The 18151-nt window shown below is 37.4% G+C and overlaps 2 protein-coding genes across 3 annotated transcripts in view; both read left to right on the top strand.

Annotated features, from left to right (window-relative positions):
• Positions 1-458: 458 nt before the first annotated feature.
• LOC110458642 (cytochrome c oxidase assembly factor 1 homolog) lies at positions 459-11578 on the top strand. Its single transcript, XM_021510434.1, has 4 exons — positions 459-607; positions 7221-7375; positions 8206-8285; positions 11239-11578. The coding sequence occupies exons 1-4, from the start codon at positions 505-507 to the stop codon at positions 11402-11404; spliced, it is 504 nt and encodes a 167-aa protein (XP_021366109.1). The 5' UTR covers positions 459-504; the 3' UTR covers positions 11405-11578.
• A 5380-nt stretch (positions 11579-16958) lies between these two features.
• LOC110458641 overlaps positions 16959-18151 on the top strand; it is an 18930-nt gene continuing 17737 nt past the window's right edge. Inside the window, exon 1 of one of the 2 annotated variants that reach the window (XM_021510432.1) lies at positions 16959-17057. The gene's annotated coding sequence lies outside the window, so the exon portion shown is untranslated. Of the gene's footprint in view, positions 17062-18151 lie in introns of both variants that reach the window. The other variant, XM_021510433.1, reaches the window with a different exon arrangement.

Raw genomic sequence — 18151 nt, 5'->3', positions numbered from 1 at the left:
CAAGCGATTTCGATTCATTCCGGCCACCACTTTTGCGATTAATATGAAAGATGTGATTTAACAGTTGGTATAACATTAACAAGTGCAAAATTCCCTTGACCAGAGTGGTCTCCGAACAAAAATCGGTTCAGTACTTTTTGAGTTATGAGTATTTATTAGAACGAAAACAGTTGAAAATATTGCCATTTTTATTTCATAGTGGTTCATTCCGGCCACCACTTTCACTTCCAATATTAAATAATGGTACGCATAACTTATATCATTGTGACAGGTATAAAATTATCTTTCCTAGGCTGGTATTCGAATGAAAATCCATGATATATTATAGGAGATACAGCCTAATATATACAATAAATCAACAAAATAATCTTCACGCCTGAGTGCATTCCGGGTTTTGTCCTCACCCTCCGCCGATGACCGATTATCCGCTATGTACCACTGCCCCTTGTCGATCTGGGTCTATCAAATACTTTCAAAGTCAAAACAAGCAGATCTAGAGCTACAATGTCGATGTTAGGCGGCCTAGGAAGGCTCGGTATAGCCTCTGTTGGATGTTTTGCAGCCTCCTACATTGGATACCAGATATACAGAAGAGAGTCTAGTCAAGGTTAGAAACCAGCAACACTAAACTGTTTTCTTTCCATAGGTCGATTTACTAAAGGTTCAGGTTTGTTCCTCGGTAGCTGTGATAACCAGGTCCAGTAGTTTCACCTAACAAAGTTATACATTTAAGCTGTATTGAGCTTTATTTTCTCAGATTTCAATTTTCATTAAATTAAAGCAAAGTCGCATAAAACAATGTTGTTTATGGTAACGTTGACTACAAAAAGCATACAGTCAGATATTTATTTTCATTTTGAGCTCACCTGGCCCGAAGGGCCAAGTGAGATTATGCTGTGGTGCGGCGTCCGTCCGGCGTCAATATTTCTCTTTAAACAACTTCTTCTTAATAACCAAGAGGCATAGGGTGATGATATTTGGCCAGAAGCAAACTGGAAAGAAGGGCTACCAAGTTTGTTCAAATAAATGACCTTCACCTATTTTCAATGTAACAGGAGTCGAATATATATGTTAAAAACTTTAAACAACTTCTTCTGAATAACCAAAATGCCCGGGGTGATGCTATTTATATCATGCTGGGATGAAGGACTACCAAGTTTGTTCAAATGAATGACCTTCATCCATTTTCAAGATCACATGGGCCAATTGTCTTAAAAAAATTCAAACAGCTTATTCTGAATAACTAAGAGGCCTAGAATAATGATATTTATCCAGTAACATGCTAGGATGAAGGGCTACCAAGTTTGTTCATATTAATTACCTTGACAAATATTCAAGGTCACAGGGGTCAAATATGTTTAAAACCTTTTAAACAACTTCTGAATACTCAAAAAAATGCCAAGGGTGATGATATTTGGCCGGTAGCATGCTGGGATGAAGGGCTACCAAGTTTATTCAAATGAATGACCTTGACACATATTCAAGGTCACAATGGCCAATATGTTAAAGACCTTAAAACAACTTCTGTAAAACCAAAAGTTCAAGGGCGATTACTACGGCACCTGTACTTAGCTACTATGATGTTGGAAAGGAAATAAAGCTATCCGTTGATGCATCGTCATACGGTTTGGTAGCATGCATCTTACAGGAACAACAACCTGTCGCATACGCATCAAGAACATTAAACAGGGACGAAAAGAACTATGCTCAGATTGAGAAGGAAATGCTAGGAATTGTGTATGGGCTGAAGAAATTCCACGAATATGTGTATGGAAAGACTGTTCAGGTTGAAACTGATCATAAGCCCCTGGAGAGCTTGTTCAAAAAGCCATTGTCGAGTGCCCCTCCTAGACTCAAACGTATGATGCTAAAAGTACAGCAATGCGACTTGGTTGTATCTTACCGCCCAGGTAAAGAGTTGTACATTGCCGATACTATTAGTAGTTCGGTTGCACCGATTCATGATATGGAGAATGACGTGGATGAGTTTGAAGTACACGTGGTTGGCACTGTACCCATAAGTCTGGAAAAGACCAGACACTTCACGAGAGAAATGGACCGCGACCGAGTATTAGCCAAACTGAAACAGACCGTGATGGAAGGATGGCCTCACGACAAGCATAGCCTTGACCCGGATTTAACACCCTATTGGAATTTTAGGGACAAGATCAGTGTAGTGGACAGACTTTTGTTAAAAGGCAATCGAATCATTATACCGACAACACTGAGACCTGAAATGTTGAAGACATTGCATAGCAGTCACTTAGGCAAGACTAAGTGTATTCAGAGAGCAAGAACTGCATTGTTCTGGCCTGGAATCACAAAACAGATAGAGGATGTGGTGGCGCAATGCCACATCTGTAATCGTTATTGGAACGCGCAGCCAAAGGAACCGTTGATTCCACACGAGACGCTTGATAGGCCGTGGCAAAAGATCGCGGCCGATATGATGGTATTGGATGGCCTGAAATACCTTGTAACTGTTGACTACTTTTCGAAATTCATCGAGGTAAACAATGTGTCAGATGGAAAGTCAGCAACTGTAATCAACGTTTTGAAGCAGCAGTTTGACAGATATGGCATTCCTGAAGAAATTATCAGTGACAATGGCCCAGAGTTCGCGAGTTATGAGTTCAAGTCCTTTTCACGAGCATACCTCATCGAACACACTACTTCGTCTCCGAGATACCCGCAAAGTAATGGACTCGCAGAACGTTTTGTTCAAACTGTGAAGCGACTATTCAAAAAGGCTCGAGATGACGGCAAGGACACTTATTTGGCCCTTATGGAAATGAGGAATACCCCGATAACTGGTATAGAACTCTCACCATCACAGCTGCTCTTAGGCAGGGCTACAAGGACAACGCTACCTGTTAAGCGGACTCAGTTAAACCCATTAGGTTTCGAACCTTGTGCCATCAAGTCATCTTTGGAGGAGCAGAAAGCACGCCAGAAGGTATATTTTGACAGAGGAACGCATTCCTTACCACCCTTACATGTTGGAGACAATATCCGGTTTATTCCACCAAACGTAAACCAAGCTTCATTAGCTCCAGGTAAAGTTGTAGAAAAAACATCCACTCCTAGATCCTACATTGTGGAACATGAAGGAGGAAAAGTCAGGAGGAACAGGAGAGACTTGTTTCATACCAAGGAGAACTTTGCAGACATCACCACTCAGAAATCCATACCAATCGATGATGTCATAAGTGATGACGTAACACCGTCAAATTATATCAAACTGTCAAATGAGTCAAAGTGCACGGAAAGTCCATCAGTCGTGAATGTGAACAAAAACGTAAAATGTGCTGATAGTGCATCGGTCCAGAATGTGAAATTTAGTCGTGTCAGCGGTCGCGAAATAAAAGTACCCCCACGATTTAAGGACAGCTAATTTCACATTATAGATTTAGGGTGCTATAGAGACAGTGACTGTAATTTTGTGTGGGTTTAATTCAAGTTCTACTAGTTAATGTTTCTAGTGCGGTATTTACATTACAACAAGAGACTGTGCTAAAATTTGAATGTATTTTAATTATACTGTGAGAATAAGTAAAACCTTATTTTATTGACTTTAAAAGTAATTACATTCTGTCCGTTTATTACATCATATAAACTTGTTAGGGAGATGTAACAGTATTGGTTAAGCCATTATGAGTTATCGCCCTTGATGTGAAACTCTCCAATAGCGTTGGTAATAAAGTCAGTCTTATTCCGCCATTCGAAGAGTTGAGTTCTCTCTACAGGCATGAAGGGCTTCCAAGTTTGTTCAAACAAATGACCTTCACTCATATTCAAGGTCAAAGGTGTCAATTGTCTTAAAAACCTTTAAACGACTTCTTCTGTATAACCAAAAGGTCAAGGGTGATGATATTTGGCCAGAAGGATGTTGGCATGAAGGGCTATGAAGTTTGCTCAAATGAATGACCTTTGCCCATATTCAAGGTCACAGAGGTCAAATATGTTGAAATCTTTAAACGACTTTTTCTGAATAACTAAAGCATACAGTGTGATTGCTTGTTGATGTGAATGACCTAGACACACTTTCATGGTCACATCTGGTCCATAGTGCATAAATCTTTAAAAGTCATCTTCTCAATAAACAAAAGGTATAAGGTGGTGATATTTGGCAAGTTGCATTCTGGGAGGAAGGACTGAAGTTTGTTCAACTTAATGTTCATGTTTGACTTTCAAGGTCACAGGGGTCAAATGTGTTTTAATCGTTTAACAGGTTATTCTGAATGACTTTAAGTCAATACAGTTATATTTTGCCTGTAGCTGTATTTGATTCCGCTTTTAAGGTTACAATTGTGAGATTAATACCAGGTGAGCGATGCAGGCCCATAGGGCCTCTTGTTCATAAATATAAAATTTCCGATTTTTTTGACATCATTATTTTTTAAAAAGAATATTCATATTTAATGTCTTTTGTTATCAACATACATGTAATGATACAATCTTCTTTTAAAAGCAACATTGTTTCGTTTTCCTTAAAAAAGAAAATCACATGAAAATAGCTCAAAATACCTATTTCAGATAGGTCAATAAAGCTATTATAGGTCTTTACAGCTATACAGAGTGTACTGGACCTGATAACGTAGCTTTCTGATGACAAGATTTTTTTTTTATGTATTGCGGCCGGGGCAGAGGAGGCTGGGTATTAATATTAGTACTATTCCTCGGACGAACCACTATTACGATGTCTTTTTCGGTTTTCCCGGTCGGATCACAGGAGTTTGACGTTACATCAATACCATATAACAGTCTAGATGAATAAACCCACTTCTGATGTCTCACTTTATTTATTACCTCTAAAAGGGGAGATCATGGCAATTTGGGCCCATCTTTATTAAAGTTGTTGTAGCCAGCATGGGCCCATCTCTATTAAAGTTGTTGTAGCCAGCCTGGCAGTCATTGAAATCTATGCATGTAACAGGAAAGAGAGTATGTCACTGTGTGCTTTCATCGCGGATCAAACCCGTGAACCCAGACGTCCAAGTCGGACACTCTACCACTGAGCTAAAGAGAAATTCCCTCTAGCGCATAGCTCGGCCATAATCGTATGATTATAATCTGTCACATGCATATCATACCATCTGAAAAGAGAAATTCCATACGTGTCATTAAATAATAACAAATGGACAAACTGAAAAATAATTTATACTTTTTTTCCACCCGGGGAGATTGGATTGCTGAATGTGCTCTGAGTTATGTAAGTTATATTATCAGATAGACAGTCTCAGGTACATAAGTTCGGCCCACGTTGGAATCACCATAGTTATGATGGCTTGAAGCGTGTAACGTCAGATTTCTCAGCCACTGTCACCACTTTCAAAGGATTGCCTGGGCTGAACCTTCCCTTAAATGACATTTTAATAAAATTGTATATATTACAGCAATACCAGTGTCAATGCTAGTGCAACAGGAGAAAAAGAAATGCAACACCAGACTGGGATTCAAACCCGGGAACGTCCGAACTCCAGACAGACGTTCTACCAATTGAGCTACCTGTTCACCAATGATCGACCCAGTCCAGTTCCGCTACATTCCTCCCTCCTTTTTCTAAGTCATTGCCCCCGAAGACAACTATTTACAACCCAAGTTCGGGCATCTCCTTGCTAAGTGTACTCCCAATGCTTGAAACAAGGGTTGCCTAGGTCGCCAATTTTGTAACAGGAGATAGAGAAATGCAACTGCCAGACCAGGGTTCGAACCGAGGACCCTTCAAACTTTAGACGCCCGCTCTAACAATTGAGCTAATTGTATACCTGGTTGTTGATGATCGACCCAATCCTGTTCCCCTGCACTAGGTTTTAATTTATAGAACTTATGTGAAGCAATGATTGTCTCATGAGTATGACATTAATAAGTAGTGATTCAGTTGACCAAAAGTTTGCAAAACTAAAAGGCAGTGAGGTAATAATTTGCTTTCCAACCTCCAAAAAGTAACTTTCTCCTTTTTGTGTCGCCTGCGAAAAGCTGGTGACACATAGGTATTGCTATGTCGGAAGTGGCGGCAGCGTTGTCCGCACAGAGGTTTTCGTGCGAGAACTTGAGTTTCCTTGGGCCGATCAAACTTAAACTTCATGCAGAGCTTCCTTACCAAAAGGGATTGCTTGGGATTGCTTTTCAGGTCCGAAGGTCAAAGGTCACTGTTACTATAAATAGAAAATCTATTTTTGTGCGATAACTTGAGTTTCTATGGGTCGATCAAACTCAAACTTCATGCAGTGCTTCCTTACCAAAAGTGCTTGCTTGGGATTGCTTTTCAGGTCCAAAGGTCAAGGTCACTGTTACTATAAATAAAATCGGTTTTCGTGCGTTAACTTGAGTTTCCTTGGGCCGATTAAACTCAAACCTCATGCAGTGCTAAGCAAGTCCTGCGTAGGCGACACATCCACTTCCGTGGAGTTCTTGTTATATACTTTTTTGGAGATTAAGTATTCCTCACCACTTTTTCATGTGAATATTCCATACAGTCAAGTAAACTGTGAATATTCCATACAGTCAAGTAAACTGTGAATATTCCATAGTCAAGTAAACTGTGAATATTCCGATCCATACAGTCAAGTAAACTGTGAATATTACATACAGTCAAGTAAACTGAATATTCCGATTCATACTGTCAAGTGAACTGTGAATATTCCATACAGTCAAGTAAACTGAATAATCCATACAGTCAAGTAAACTGAATATTCCGATCCATACTGTCAAGTAAACTGTGAATATTCCATACAGTCAAGTAAACTGAATATTCCGATCCATACAGTCAAGTTAACTGTGAATATTACATACAGTCAAGTAAACTGAATATTCCATACAGTCAAGTAAACTGAATATTCCGATCCATACAGTCAAGTAAACTGAATATTCCGATCCATACAGTCAAGTAAACTGAATATTCCGATCCATACAGTCAAGTAAACTGCAGGTGGTTTTCCAGCATTAACACTTATTTGCACATTAATTAGCTCTAATGTCAGCAGAACATCCACGAACCCAAATATTAAATGATTAATTCCGAGGTTAGCAGGTCTGATATAAGTGATTTGTACTAATATTAAATATTAATACCTGGCCTCCTCTGCTCTGACGACGCGATATATAAATAAATATCTCGTCAGAAAACAACGTTATCCTAGCTAACAAGTCATGAGCACTATATATTGAGGTTTACCTGTATCACAAGGAATTCCGAACTGTCTAAATTAATGTTTCAGCTAACATCAAGGGTGAACCGTACGTGGTCCAGGCCATGGGGATACTGCAGGGTTATGATGTGGTCATGGAAAGGCTGGGCAGTCCGCTGAAGATGCACCATATATCGTATGATCCAAACGACAACAAGGTTGATGTGTTGGATGGCAAAGCCAAGGTAAATGTTGCAGTGGAAAAAAATCAATCTTAAACTCAGATTTTGAAATGCTGAAGGAGGGTGTAGATCAATTCTGGGATTTTGAGCAGTTATTGGACAAGTTAGCTTATTTCATGCCTTTTTTTTTGTGCTGTCTGTCATAACAATGTCTTCTGAATAATCAAGAGGCCTAGAATTAAAATATTTGGTCAGAAGCAATTGTCCTTGTATATAAAGATTCTGAACGGCTTGTCAATGAGGTTTTCTGATCAACTGTCCTTGTCAATTAAGTTTTCTGTTCAACTGTCCTTGTAAATTATTTTTTTTAAACTGCTTGTTAATTAAATTTTTTAATCAACAGTGCTTATATATTAAATTTTCTAATCAACAGTGCTTGTATATTAAATTTTCTAATCAACAGTGCTTGTCAATTTAATTTTCTGATCAACTGTTTTTATATATTAAATTTTCTAAACTGTGCTTGTTAGTTTAATTTTCTTATCAACTCTCGGCTCTTCATGTATATTCAATTTTCTAAACAGTGCTTGTCAATTTAATTTTCTGATCAACTGTTTTTTGTATATAACATTTTCTAAACTGGGCTTGTTAGTTAAATTTATTTATTAATTGTCCTTGTACAGTATATTCTATTTTCTTATCAACTCTCAGCTCTCCTTGTATATTCAATTTTCTAAACAGTGCTAGTATTTTCAATTTTTTGATCAACTATCCTTGTATATTCTAAACTGTGCTTGTAAATTAAATTTTCTGATCAACTGTGATTGTAAAGCAAATATTGTAATCTTATTGTTAATTAACACAAAACATAAATAATGTTTTGTTTTTTTCAGATGAAGATTCCTTTGACTGGATCAAAGGGATCCTCGGCATATTTGTACCTCTGGGCGACGAGACCTCCGGTCACTATGGAGTATGTACATTTGGTAACTTAACTGTAAATGTGTGTGTGTGTGTGTGTATGTGTGTGTGTGTGTGTGGGGGGGGGGGGGGGGGGGGGGGGGGGGGTAGTCGTCCTCATTTGACAAGCTGATCTTTCCTGGTTCAAACGAGAGACACACCTGTGAAGGGTGGGAGAAGAAGGAATCCTTCCAAAGAGCAATACATTGTGTTGGGTATATTGCTAAATAGGAATATTTTCGCCATTAATACTTTCGACCTGAGTTTTTCCAAATTAAATCAGATTAAATTTTGAACAGTTCTGTTGGAAGACTTTCTGGTAGTATAAGTCACATACCGGTACATTTCTTGAGATTTGTTTATTAGTGAGGAGTGACAATGATGAATCTACGGTAGGTTACTAATATTATTACATGCCAATCAGGAACATAATTTATAAAGCTATTGTTACCAATATTATTACATGTCAATCAGGAACATAATTTATAAAACTATTGTTACTTTCACAAACATTTTCTATCCACCAAATTCAAATCCGGTAGTATAAGTCACATACCGGTACATTTCTTGAGATTTGTTTATTAGTGAGGAGTGACAATGATGAATCTACGGTAGGTTACTAATATTATTACATGCCAACCAGGAACATAATTTATAAAGCTATTGTTACTAATATTATTACATGTCAACCAGGAACATAATTATAATGCTATTGTTACTAATTTTATTACATGTCAATCAGGAACATAATTTATAAAACTATTGTTACTTTCACAAACATTTTCTATCCACCAAATTCAAATCCGGTAGTATAAGTCACATACCGGTACATTTCTTGAGATTTGTTTATTAGTGAGGAGTGACAATGATGAATCTACGGTAGGTTACTAATATTATTACATGCCAACCAGGAACATAATTTATAAAGCTATTGTTACCAATATTATTACATGTCAACCAGGAACATAATTATAATGCTATTGTTACTAATATTATAACGTGTCAATCAGGAACATAATTTATAAAGTTATTGTTACCAATATTATTACATGGCAATCAGGAACATAATTTATAAGGCTATTGTTACCAATATTATTACATGTCAACCAGGAACATAATTATAATGCTATTGTTACTAATTTTATTACATGTCAATCAGGAACATAATTTATAATGCTATTGTTACTAATATTATTACATGTCAACCAGGAACATAATTTATAAAGCTATTGTTAACAATATTATTACATGTCAATCAGGAACATAATTTATAATGCTATTGTTACTAATATTATTACATGTCAACCAGGAACATAATTTATAAAGCTATTGTTACTAAAATTATTACATGTCAATCAGGAACATAATTTATAAAACTATTGTTACTTTCACAAACATTTTCTATCCACCAAATTCAAATCCGGTAGTATAAGTCACATACCGGTACATTTCTTGAGATTTGTTTATTAGTGAGGAGTGACAATGATGAATCTACGGTAGGTTACTAATATTATTACATGCCAATCAGGAACATAATTTATAAAGCTATTGTTACCAATATTATTGCATGTCAATCAGGAACATAATTTATAATGCTATTGTTACTAATATTATAACGTGTCAATCAGGAACATAATTTATAAAGATATTGTTACCAATATTATTACATGTCAACCAGGAACATAATTATAATGCTATTGTTACTAATATTATAACGTGTCAATCAGGAACATAATTTATAAAGCTATTGTTACCAATATTATTGCATGTCAATCAGGAACATAATTTATAATGCTATTGTTACTAATATTATTACATGTCAATCAGGAACATAATTATAATGCTATTGTTACTAATTTTATTACATGTCAATCAGGAACATAATTATAATGCTATTGTTACTAATTTTATTACATGTCAATCAGGAACATAATTTATAAAGCTATTGTTACTTTCACAAACATTTTCTATCCACCAAATTCAAATCCTCGTGAAAATGAAGGACTAGTGGCGGTAAGGGTCGTTTTCAGCCTCAACAGGGATTTTCAATTAGTTGTTTATATTCGTAATCTGGAATAAATGAAGTACACAAATATAAAACTTCATTCAACAACTGGTATTCCGTATTATCTTCTCTTGTGAGCAGGTATTGATTGTTTCATCATTGGTTTGTGTGAGAAAATTACGTTGTTTTCTCAAAAATTGATGACGTTACTCTCACAAACAGATGACGTAACAATCAATACCTGCTCACAAGAGAAGATAACTCTGCAATACGCAAAGACGGAGTAGGAGATATGGTGTAACATAGTGAGGTATAAACCATCATTTTTCACAATAAAATGCATGAATATCGTCTTTCGTTAGCTATTTAATACATTGATAATTGTCCATTTCAAAGTAAATTAACAAAAAGCTGTATAACCCTTTCACCACTGTAGACCATAATGGACTCATCCAGAACAATGCATGGTAGAGTCTACTAAAGTTACATAGGGGTGAAAGGGATAAACCTCCCACAGAACCAACCAAATAAATAGTTTGCATTTTTAAACATTGTCATACCAGTGGTCATGTAGAAAGGGGTTTTAGTTGTCTTGTGTGGAGGCTTTCATCCTGCATACTAACTGTCCAAAAACACCCTATTTTGGCTATTTCTGCATAGCAACGCAATTTTGTTGGTATGGTGGGGCATCTATTCATGCACAATTAAAAAATCTGTACCAGGAAAGAAACCCAAATTTAACCAATATGATGTTTATAAAAGAAATAGGTAAATTAATGTAAATCTTAATTTTTTTTCTTCTTTTTGAGGCCGAAAATGACCCATGATGCCCCATGTCCTTTGCATGCCATGATTTAACAATAAATCAGAAATATATATTTGAATCTTTGCCTGGAGTTCTCTCCCTTGTCCAAGGTTGAAATGGTAGCATTCAAGTAATTTATCTCTTTCTTTTTTTCAGCACGCCCAGGAAGGATATTCCAGAATGGACAGTTAACCAGCTTGACATTGAACTCGGGCCAACGTATCGCTGGACATTCTACGTGAATAAAGATCAACTAGACAATGATAAAATAGGATTCGTTGATGCTCAAATTCCAGATGATTTGCCAACAAATCCATCATGAAAGATAGGACATTGTATGTGTATTATGTGATGTTAATTTTAGAATTTATTGTGGAAACCCATTGGCTTCAGGACTGGACAATAAGGGTAGCTCAATAGCCTGAGACTAGTGAAATCTCCAGCTGGTGTAGACAATAAGGGTAGCTCAATAGTCTGAGACTAGTGAAATCACCAGCTGGAGTAGACAATAAGGGTAGCTCAATAGTCTGAGACTAGTGATTCAGGACTAGACAATAAGGGTAGCACGATAGTCTGAGACTAGTGAAATCTCCAGCTGGTGTAGTGGTTCTAAAAACTGTTAGTCTGACTGGCTAGTCAAAATTTGATATTCCTTATCTTGTTGAGTAGAATTGGGTTAGTGGAAGTCGTACATGGACTTGGAAAATTGGAAACTATAAACCCAATTGACTAGTGGTATTAAAATTAATTTCAAGCCCTGCAGCTTTTAACGAAAGCCACAACCCATGGCTGCTCCTATTCCAGACAATCCTGATTTGCCGATGAATGTGTCACGAAAAAATAAGGTGTTTAATTTTATATATAATGAGTAATTCGAGAAAAGGCTGATAAAAAAAACTGTGATGTGCTGTCATGGTGAAGTATGATAAAAAAGAAAATTCCTTTGAATCAGCGAGACTACAATGATTGATGATGAGTAAAAACTTTAGGCATTAAGAGTGGTCGGTATCAGTATTTTATCAGGTGACCTGTGAAAAAGGTGTATTTATCAAAGTAGCTGACCTGGCCCAAAGGATCAAGTGAGTTTATGCTGTGGTCCACTGTCTGTCATTAACTTTTCCTTTATAAGACTTCTAATCCAGAACTGCTGAATGAATTTTGACAAATTTAACATTGTTGGGCAAATAGAACTTATTGTTTTATTACCAAATGGGGGACCCACTGGAGCCACAGGGCAGGGCCCAATAGGGACATTTCGGACACTATTACCACATAAATAATAAAATAAATAATTGCTTGTCATGATAAAATGGATACACTATGCGTCTAGGATTCACCCTTAGGTTCAGCCCTGACCCTGAAAATGTAGTTCTTTGACCCTAACATGGAAACTGTTGATATCCCTACTTTTACCATGTGTACAGTTGCTAATTAGCGTGAAGAGAAGAACACAGTTTGTAGGTTTTAACCTAAACAATTTCTGGATATAAAGAGACAAATGCACTCGTGCTACAATGATTTGACTTTTTAGACCCTGAATTAAAATCTCAATACTCCATAACTATGTATTCCATCTTTGCGTGTTGCAGAGTTATCTTCTCTTGTGAGCAGATATTGATGACATTACTCTCACAAACAAATGACGTAACAATCAAGAGCAGATAACTCTTCAATATGAAAAGATGGAATACAGTTGTCGGCCTGAAAAGGTAAATGTGATATTGCTACCAGAATTACCCTGGGTGTCCAGCCAAATTTTGAAGAATTCTTCCCTTAGTCATCCAAGGAAAACCCTAGAAATATCCTCCCTATAAATATATACTGTACATGTAAACCATATTTCTTGGGTTCCTTTGACCTGAGGAACAATTGACAACAGACAAAGATAATTGTCATTTTTTTATTACCATTTCAAAGACAGCAAACTAACAAATGATATCAATGTGTATTTAGGGGTGAATGTTGTTGTACCTTATTGAAGGCTGTACGTGTGATAGTGACCGAATGTTGTACCTTATTGAAGGCTGTACGTGTGATAGTGGCCGAATTTTAAGTCATTGTATATATCATCTTTATGGAATTCATGCTTGATATTAAATTCTATTGATTTAAATATTTCACCTAGCTGTTTTCATTGGTTCAAAGACTGGTTAAAGAAGAATACATTGCTGAGATAGAGGCTGGGTCGAACAGGTGCTCGTTGGATTTCGTATTTCATCACCAAACTCTTACTCCAGTTATCAAAATACTTCTCAACTCAAACAAGAAAATCAGTAAAAATTGATGGAATACTGGGTATGCTCACCTGAAAAGTTCACCGGGCTTGGACTCAAGTTGGAGTAAAAATGTGTGCGAGTACAGGCATGCATATTGCTTGCTCAATGTTGTGTGATGTTAATAAAAGAAAGAAATATGGTGATATAAGTTGAACCTGTCTTATCCAACCCTAAATCTTCAGTGTGTCAAAAAATGTGACCTCAATGTGACCTTGACCTTGACATACAGATGGGGCACACCATCTTACCATTCTACATATAAATATCACTAAAATTTCATGGATCTGTTTACGGTCAGTCAGAAGTTATGGCCCAGACAAAGAGTTTTGCCTTGGACTTAAACGTGCCGACCTTGACCTTGGGTGTACAGATCATGTTTGGGACACAACTACCTAAAATTTCGCTTGACCTTGAAAGTGAATTTGACCTTTGACCTCAATGTTACCTTGACCTTGGGCGTACGCACTCAGTACCTTCACATCGCTTTGCCATCCTACATATATCCTTAAAATTACATTGAGGTATCTTCAGCGAATCAGAAGTTATAACATGGAAAATTAATTTGACCTTTGACCTCAATGCCACCCCGGCATCATCCTAGATACTCCAGGGGTACACGCACTTTTGCTCTCTGCACCCCTGGATTATTTCATAGCTAAATTTAGGGCACGCGGCTAGCTATTTGATTGCATTGGTGTCCTGTTTAAAAACCCTGGCCACTCACTAGGCTGGAGCGACGCCCGACTTCAAAGCCAATAAGTTTTACCGTTATGCGACCGCGAGATTCTTGTGATGTACATCACACTGAGCCTTCGATTTTGTTATGACACATTCCAGGGATGTAGAGAGCGAAAGTGACTAACACCATCAACCAACATGCACCAATGAAATCACAACAAAATCGCAAGAAAAACTTCCCCTGCATTGAAAGCCACACCTTATATACAACAAATACACCAAAAACCGAAACAATGACACATGGGAAAACTACAGAAGACACAGAAATCATGTTATTAAACTCTATTAATAATTATTTCTTGAACACATTATCAATTTTAACCCTGATTCACACGAAGGCATCAACAACGTCAAAGCCAATAAATTACAATCACAAAGAACATTTTAACTTCACAAAAGTACATGAAAAACCCATCAAAACGGTCAAAAGCTCGATAGGGCTTATACAATTATGTTATTTGTTTTTAAAATGCCCACCGACTTTTAATAAAACTGATCTTATTTGACGAAAGCAAAATATGCTTCACAACATAGATGGTTGGTTTTGATCCCGTCGGGCAGGAACTCATATGCTTACTTACGTTTTCGTTAGAGGGTGCTTGCGTCATGGATATCCTGAATTATATCTGCATGGTGGTCAGAACGGCATTTATAAGAAGGACAGAATTCATTACCGACAAAAACCGCCTTTCTGTCACAACTAAAAGATTCTTTATTAAAACTTAAATCGTTGACGAAAGTAACAAACTATTTTTGTACAAAGAACTAAAGGAAGAGTATGTACCAGATTTGTTTTTTCATGAATTCAAGGCATTTTTACGAAAGATTCGGATAATGTGAACACACTATGGTCACGTACACTTGGCCTCTGAATAGAATTCCAATGGACCAAAGACTAGGCCTACGTAAACAATGTAGTGTCATTGAATACGAAGGACACTTTTCTTTCACTTTCCTTTAAATGAACATACTAGAAAGGAGTATTTTAAAATGTATTTACCAAATTGTGCCATAGTGGACTCTCACTGTTAACAAGCCTTCCGACAATATCTAAGTCCTAGGATATACCTGACCTTCGGCTCCCGATATCAGACAGGTAAGACGTGTTTTGTCTAGCTAAATAATCCAACGATTTAAGTATTCTCTGTCGCCCATCCTTCCAAATTCGGGTTTGGGAAACTTTATTGAACATCTATGCCATGTTTCTAGTCATATTTATGCATTTTGTCGATAATTTTGTAGAGAAATCGCGGGGCGGGGTACATTGTGGCACATTTTTTCGGGGCTCTCTTACCGTTTGAAGGAAAGATGTTTGTAGATAACACGTACGGTAGTTAGTGGCTGAACATTTTCCGCTTTGTCTATTTAGGGCATTTAGTGATGGTATTTATGAGCTGTATAAGTTCCTCTGGCTCACGTAAAGAAATGCCGGGGAGATGGAAGGATTTTGAGTGGAAGGGATAGACGTATGTTCTGTACCACGTGTCATCTTTATCACGGGGAAAGCTTCATGATTCGTTCCAATTGATACAGGTAGGTTGTAAAGTATGTAAGAGTTATAGTGAAGAAAATTTTGAAACTTGTATCGCCGAATTGTGGTGTAAGTTCGGAAACCCTTTTGCCACCACGTGCTTTGTTAAGTTCGATACGGTAGACACACAATACACGCGTACATCTATATCTGCCTGTTTCGCTCAGTTTCGCTCAGATGACATCAATGGTAAGCCGGGGCTTGTATAGATGTATCTTCTTCTCTAGTTAATAGTATAACGTACTTTCGCGTACTATTGACTTATGGTTGCTATTTACAAATGTTATTTCATTAACGCGTAGTAAGTTTGATATGGAGTAACGTAACTCCCAGTAAAGTTCCTCTCCTATATAGTTAAAAGTATGGTTAAAATACACTGTTCACACTACTATCAGTATGACTGTTCATATCAGAATGTCACACAGTGTCTAATAAAAAGATGGTTTGAACTTTGCTGGGTGTTGCTTCCAGTGGTTGTTAAGACGAGTCTTAAAGGTGTTTAGAGTTGGGGAATTTACTACCTCGTCTGTTAAAGAGTTCCACAGATTCACCACTCTATTGCTTAAGAATTGACCATATTTGTACAGTCTAAATGATCTTTTGTAGAGTTTCCTGGAGGGCCCCCTGGTTAAAGTTCTCCCTGTCTCCGTGAATAGTTTTTCTTTGTCTAGGACATCGATGTTATTTAGAATGAGTTGTTTTTGTCACCAATCTCTGCTCCATCCTTATCATCCTCATTCTTCATTTAAAAACCATGGAATCCGAGCGAGTAGGTAACGTTCGTTACACTAGACCCTTGCGTATTTATTAATCAATCTTTAGAACTGAGGAGAGTGGGCCCGGGCTTGCTGACAGTATAAGCTAACCGATAGCAAACTATGAACTTTTCTTAACATGATATACATGTCCTATGTTATAATGTAAATAGTTCAGTATTTTTCAAAGCCACGTCTCTGACCAAACTATGCTGAAGTTATAAATGTGCAACTTATGATAAAGTTTTGAATTTGATTTTGAAATTATATAAATGTCATTTAATATTACCTAACATGCACTAGTTCTACCTTCCCTCATGTACTGTCTCCAACACATCAATTTTAAAATGAATATTTTTTTCGAATTTAAACGTCCATGTTCTGTACCCATTATGGCATCCTCGATTTCCAGGCGTAACCCCTGGATATCGAGGATGCCATTATGGATGAGGTGGAGATAAAAATAATTACTGTGGGAAGGGAGGTAAGCGGTTCTCAAATTCCGGATATCATTCACCGCTGTTTGGTTTATTTTTTGCTTACCATAATATCAAGCTCATGAGTATGTTTGAAAATGACAAAACAAACATGGCACTGTGCTGAAGACCGGGACATGATCATGAGCAAAGTGACCATTCACCCTCCCATGACATTTTAAAACGACAACTGCGTTTAGTAGGTGAAGATTATATGTTTAAGGCATTATGCATCACATATCACCGAAATAGCAAACAGATCAGAGCAAAATCTAGGTCTGCCAAACCGTATCAAGTCGTTCCGTCCTCTCCCGGTCCGGCCCCCTAGTAGTTCCGGCCCCTAGCCGGTCCGTCCTTAGTAGTCCGGCCCCCTAGTAGTTCCGGCCCCTAGCCGTTCCGTCCTTAGTAGTCCGGCCCCCTGGTAGTCCCGGCCCCTAGCCGGTCCGTCCTTAGTAGGCCGGCCCCCTAGTAGTTCCGGCCCCTAGCCGGTCCGTCCTTAGTAGTCCGGCCCCTTAGTCGTTCCGGCCCCTTAGTCGTTTCGGCCTCACTATAGTGTTTTCCTTCACATATCACCATTAAACTATGTTTTATGCATGGATCGAATGTTTACATAAATTTGTATGTAACAGTTTTACATACATTTTGCATTGTGTTTATTGTACAAGTGTACAGGTTAAAAAGGCAAGAAAAAACATGATACATTATGTTCATTATGTAATATTTAATGCAATCAACAATACGGAAGACGGGAGTTTAAATACTTATAAATAAAATACATCCTTAATGACAAAACATATGTAACAATTATAACTAACATGTACATAAGGCCAAAAAAAATTATAGTCTGTTTAGGGTTGCATTGGCATTTGTTTTTAGGTCACCTGAGACAAAGTCTCAAGTGACCTATTGCGATTGCCTTTTGTCCGGCGTCGTCCGTCGTGCGTCCGTAAAAAAAATACATTTTTGACTTCTTCTCCAAAACCCCTAAACCAATTTCAATGAAATTTTGCAGAAACCTTTCATGGCCAAAGGTCAACTAAAATTGTGAATTATATCGTCCCCAGCCCCCAGGGGCCTGAGGGGTGGGGCCAAAAAGGGTAAAATTGACTAAAATTTCAAAAATCTTCTTCTCAAGATCCAGATTTGGTAGAATCAAATACTCTTCATAGATAGAAGGGTCTTAAGGTGCTTTACTAAAATTGTGAATTTCTTGACCCTGGGGTCTCACGTTTCCCCCTGGGGAGGGGGTAAACTTTACTATAGTTTATATAGGGAAATCACATTTTGGACCAA

The sequence above is a fragment of the Mizuhopecten yessoensis genome, unplaced genomic scaffold (assembly GCF_002113885.1).
Source record: "Mizuhopecten yessoensis strain PY_sf001 unplaced genomic scaffold, ASM211388v2 scaffold9683, whole genome shotgun sequence".
NCBI lineage: Eukaryota > Metazoa > Mollusca > Bivalvia > Pectinida > Pectinidae > Mizuhopecten > Mizuhopecten yessoensis.
Note: the sequence above shows the minus strand (reverse complement) of the source record. Positions and strands in the feature narration are given on the sequence as shown.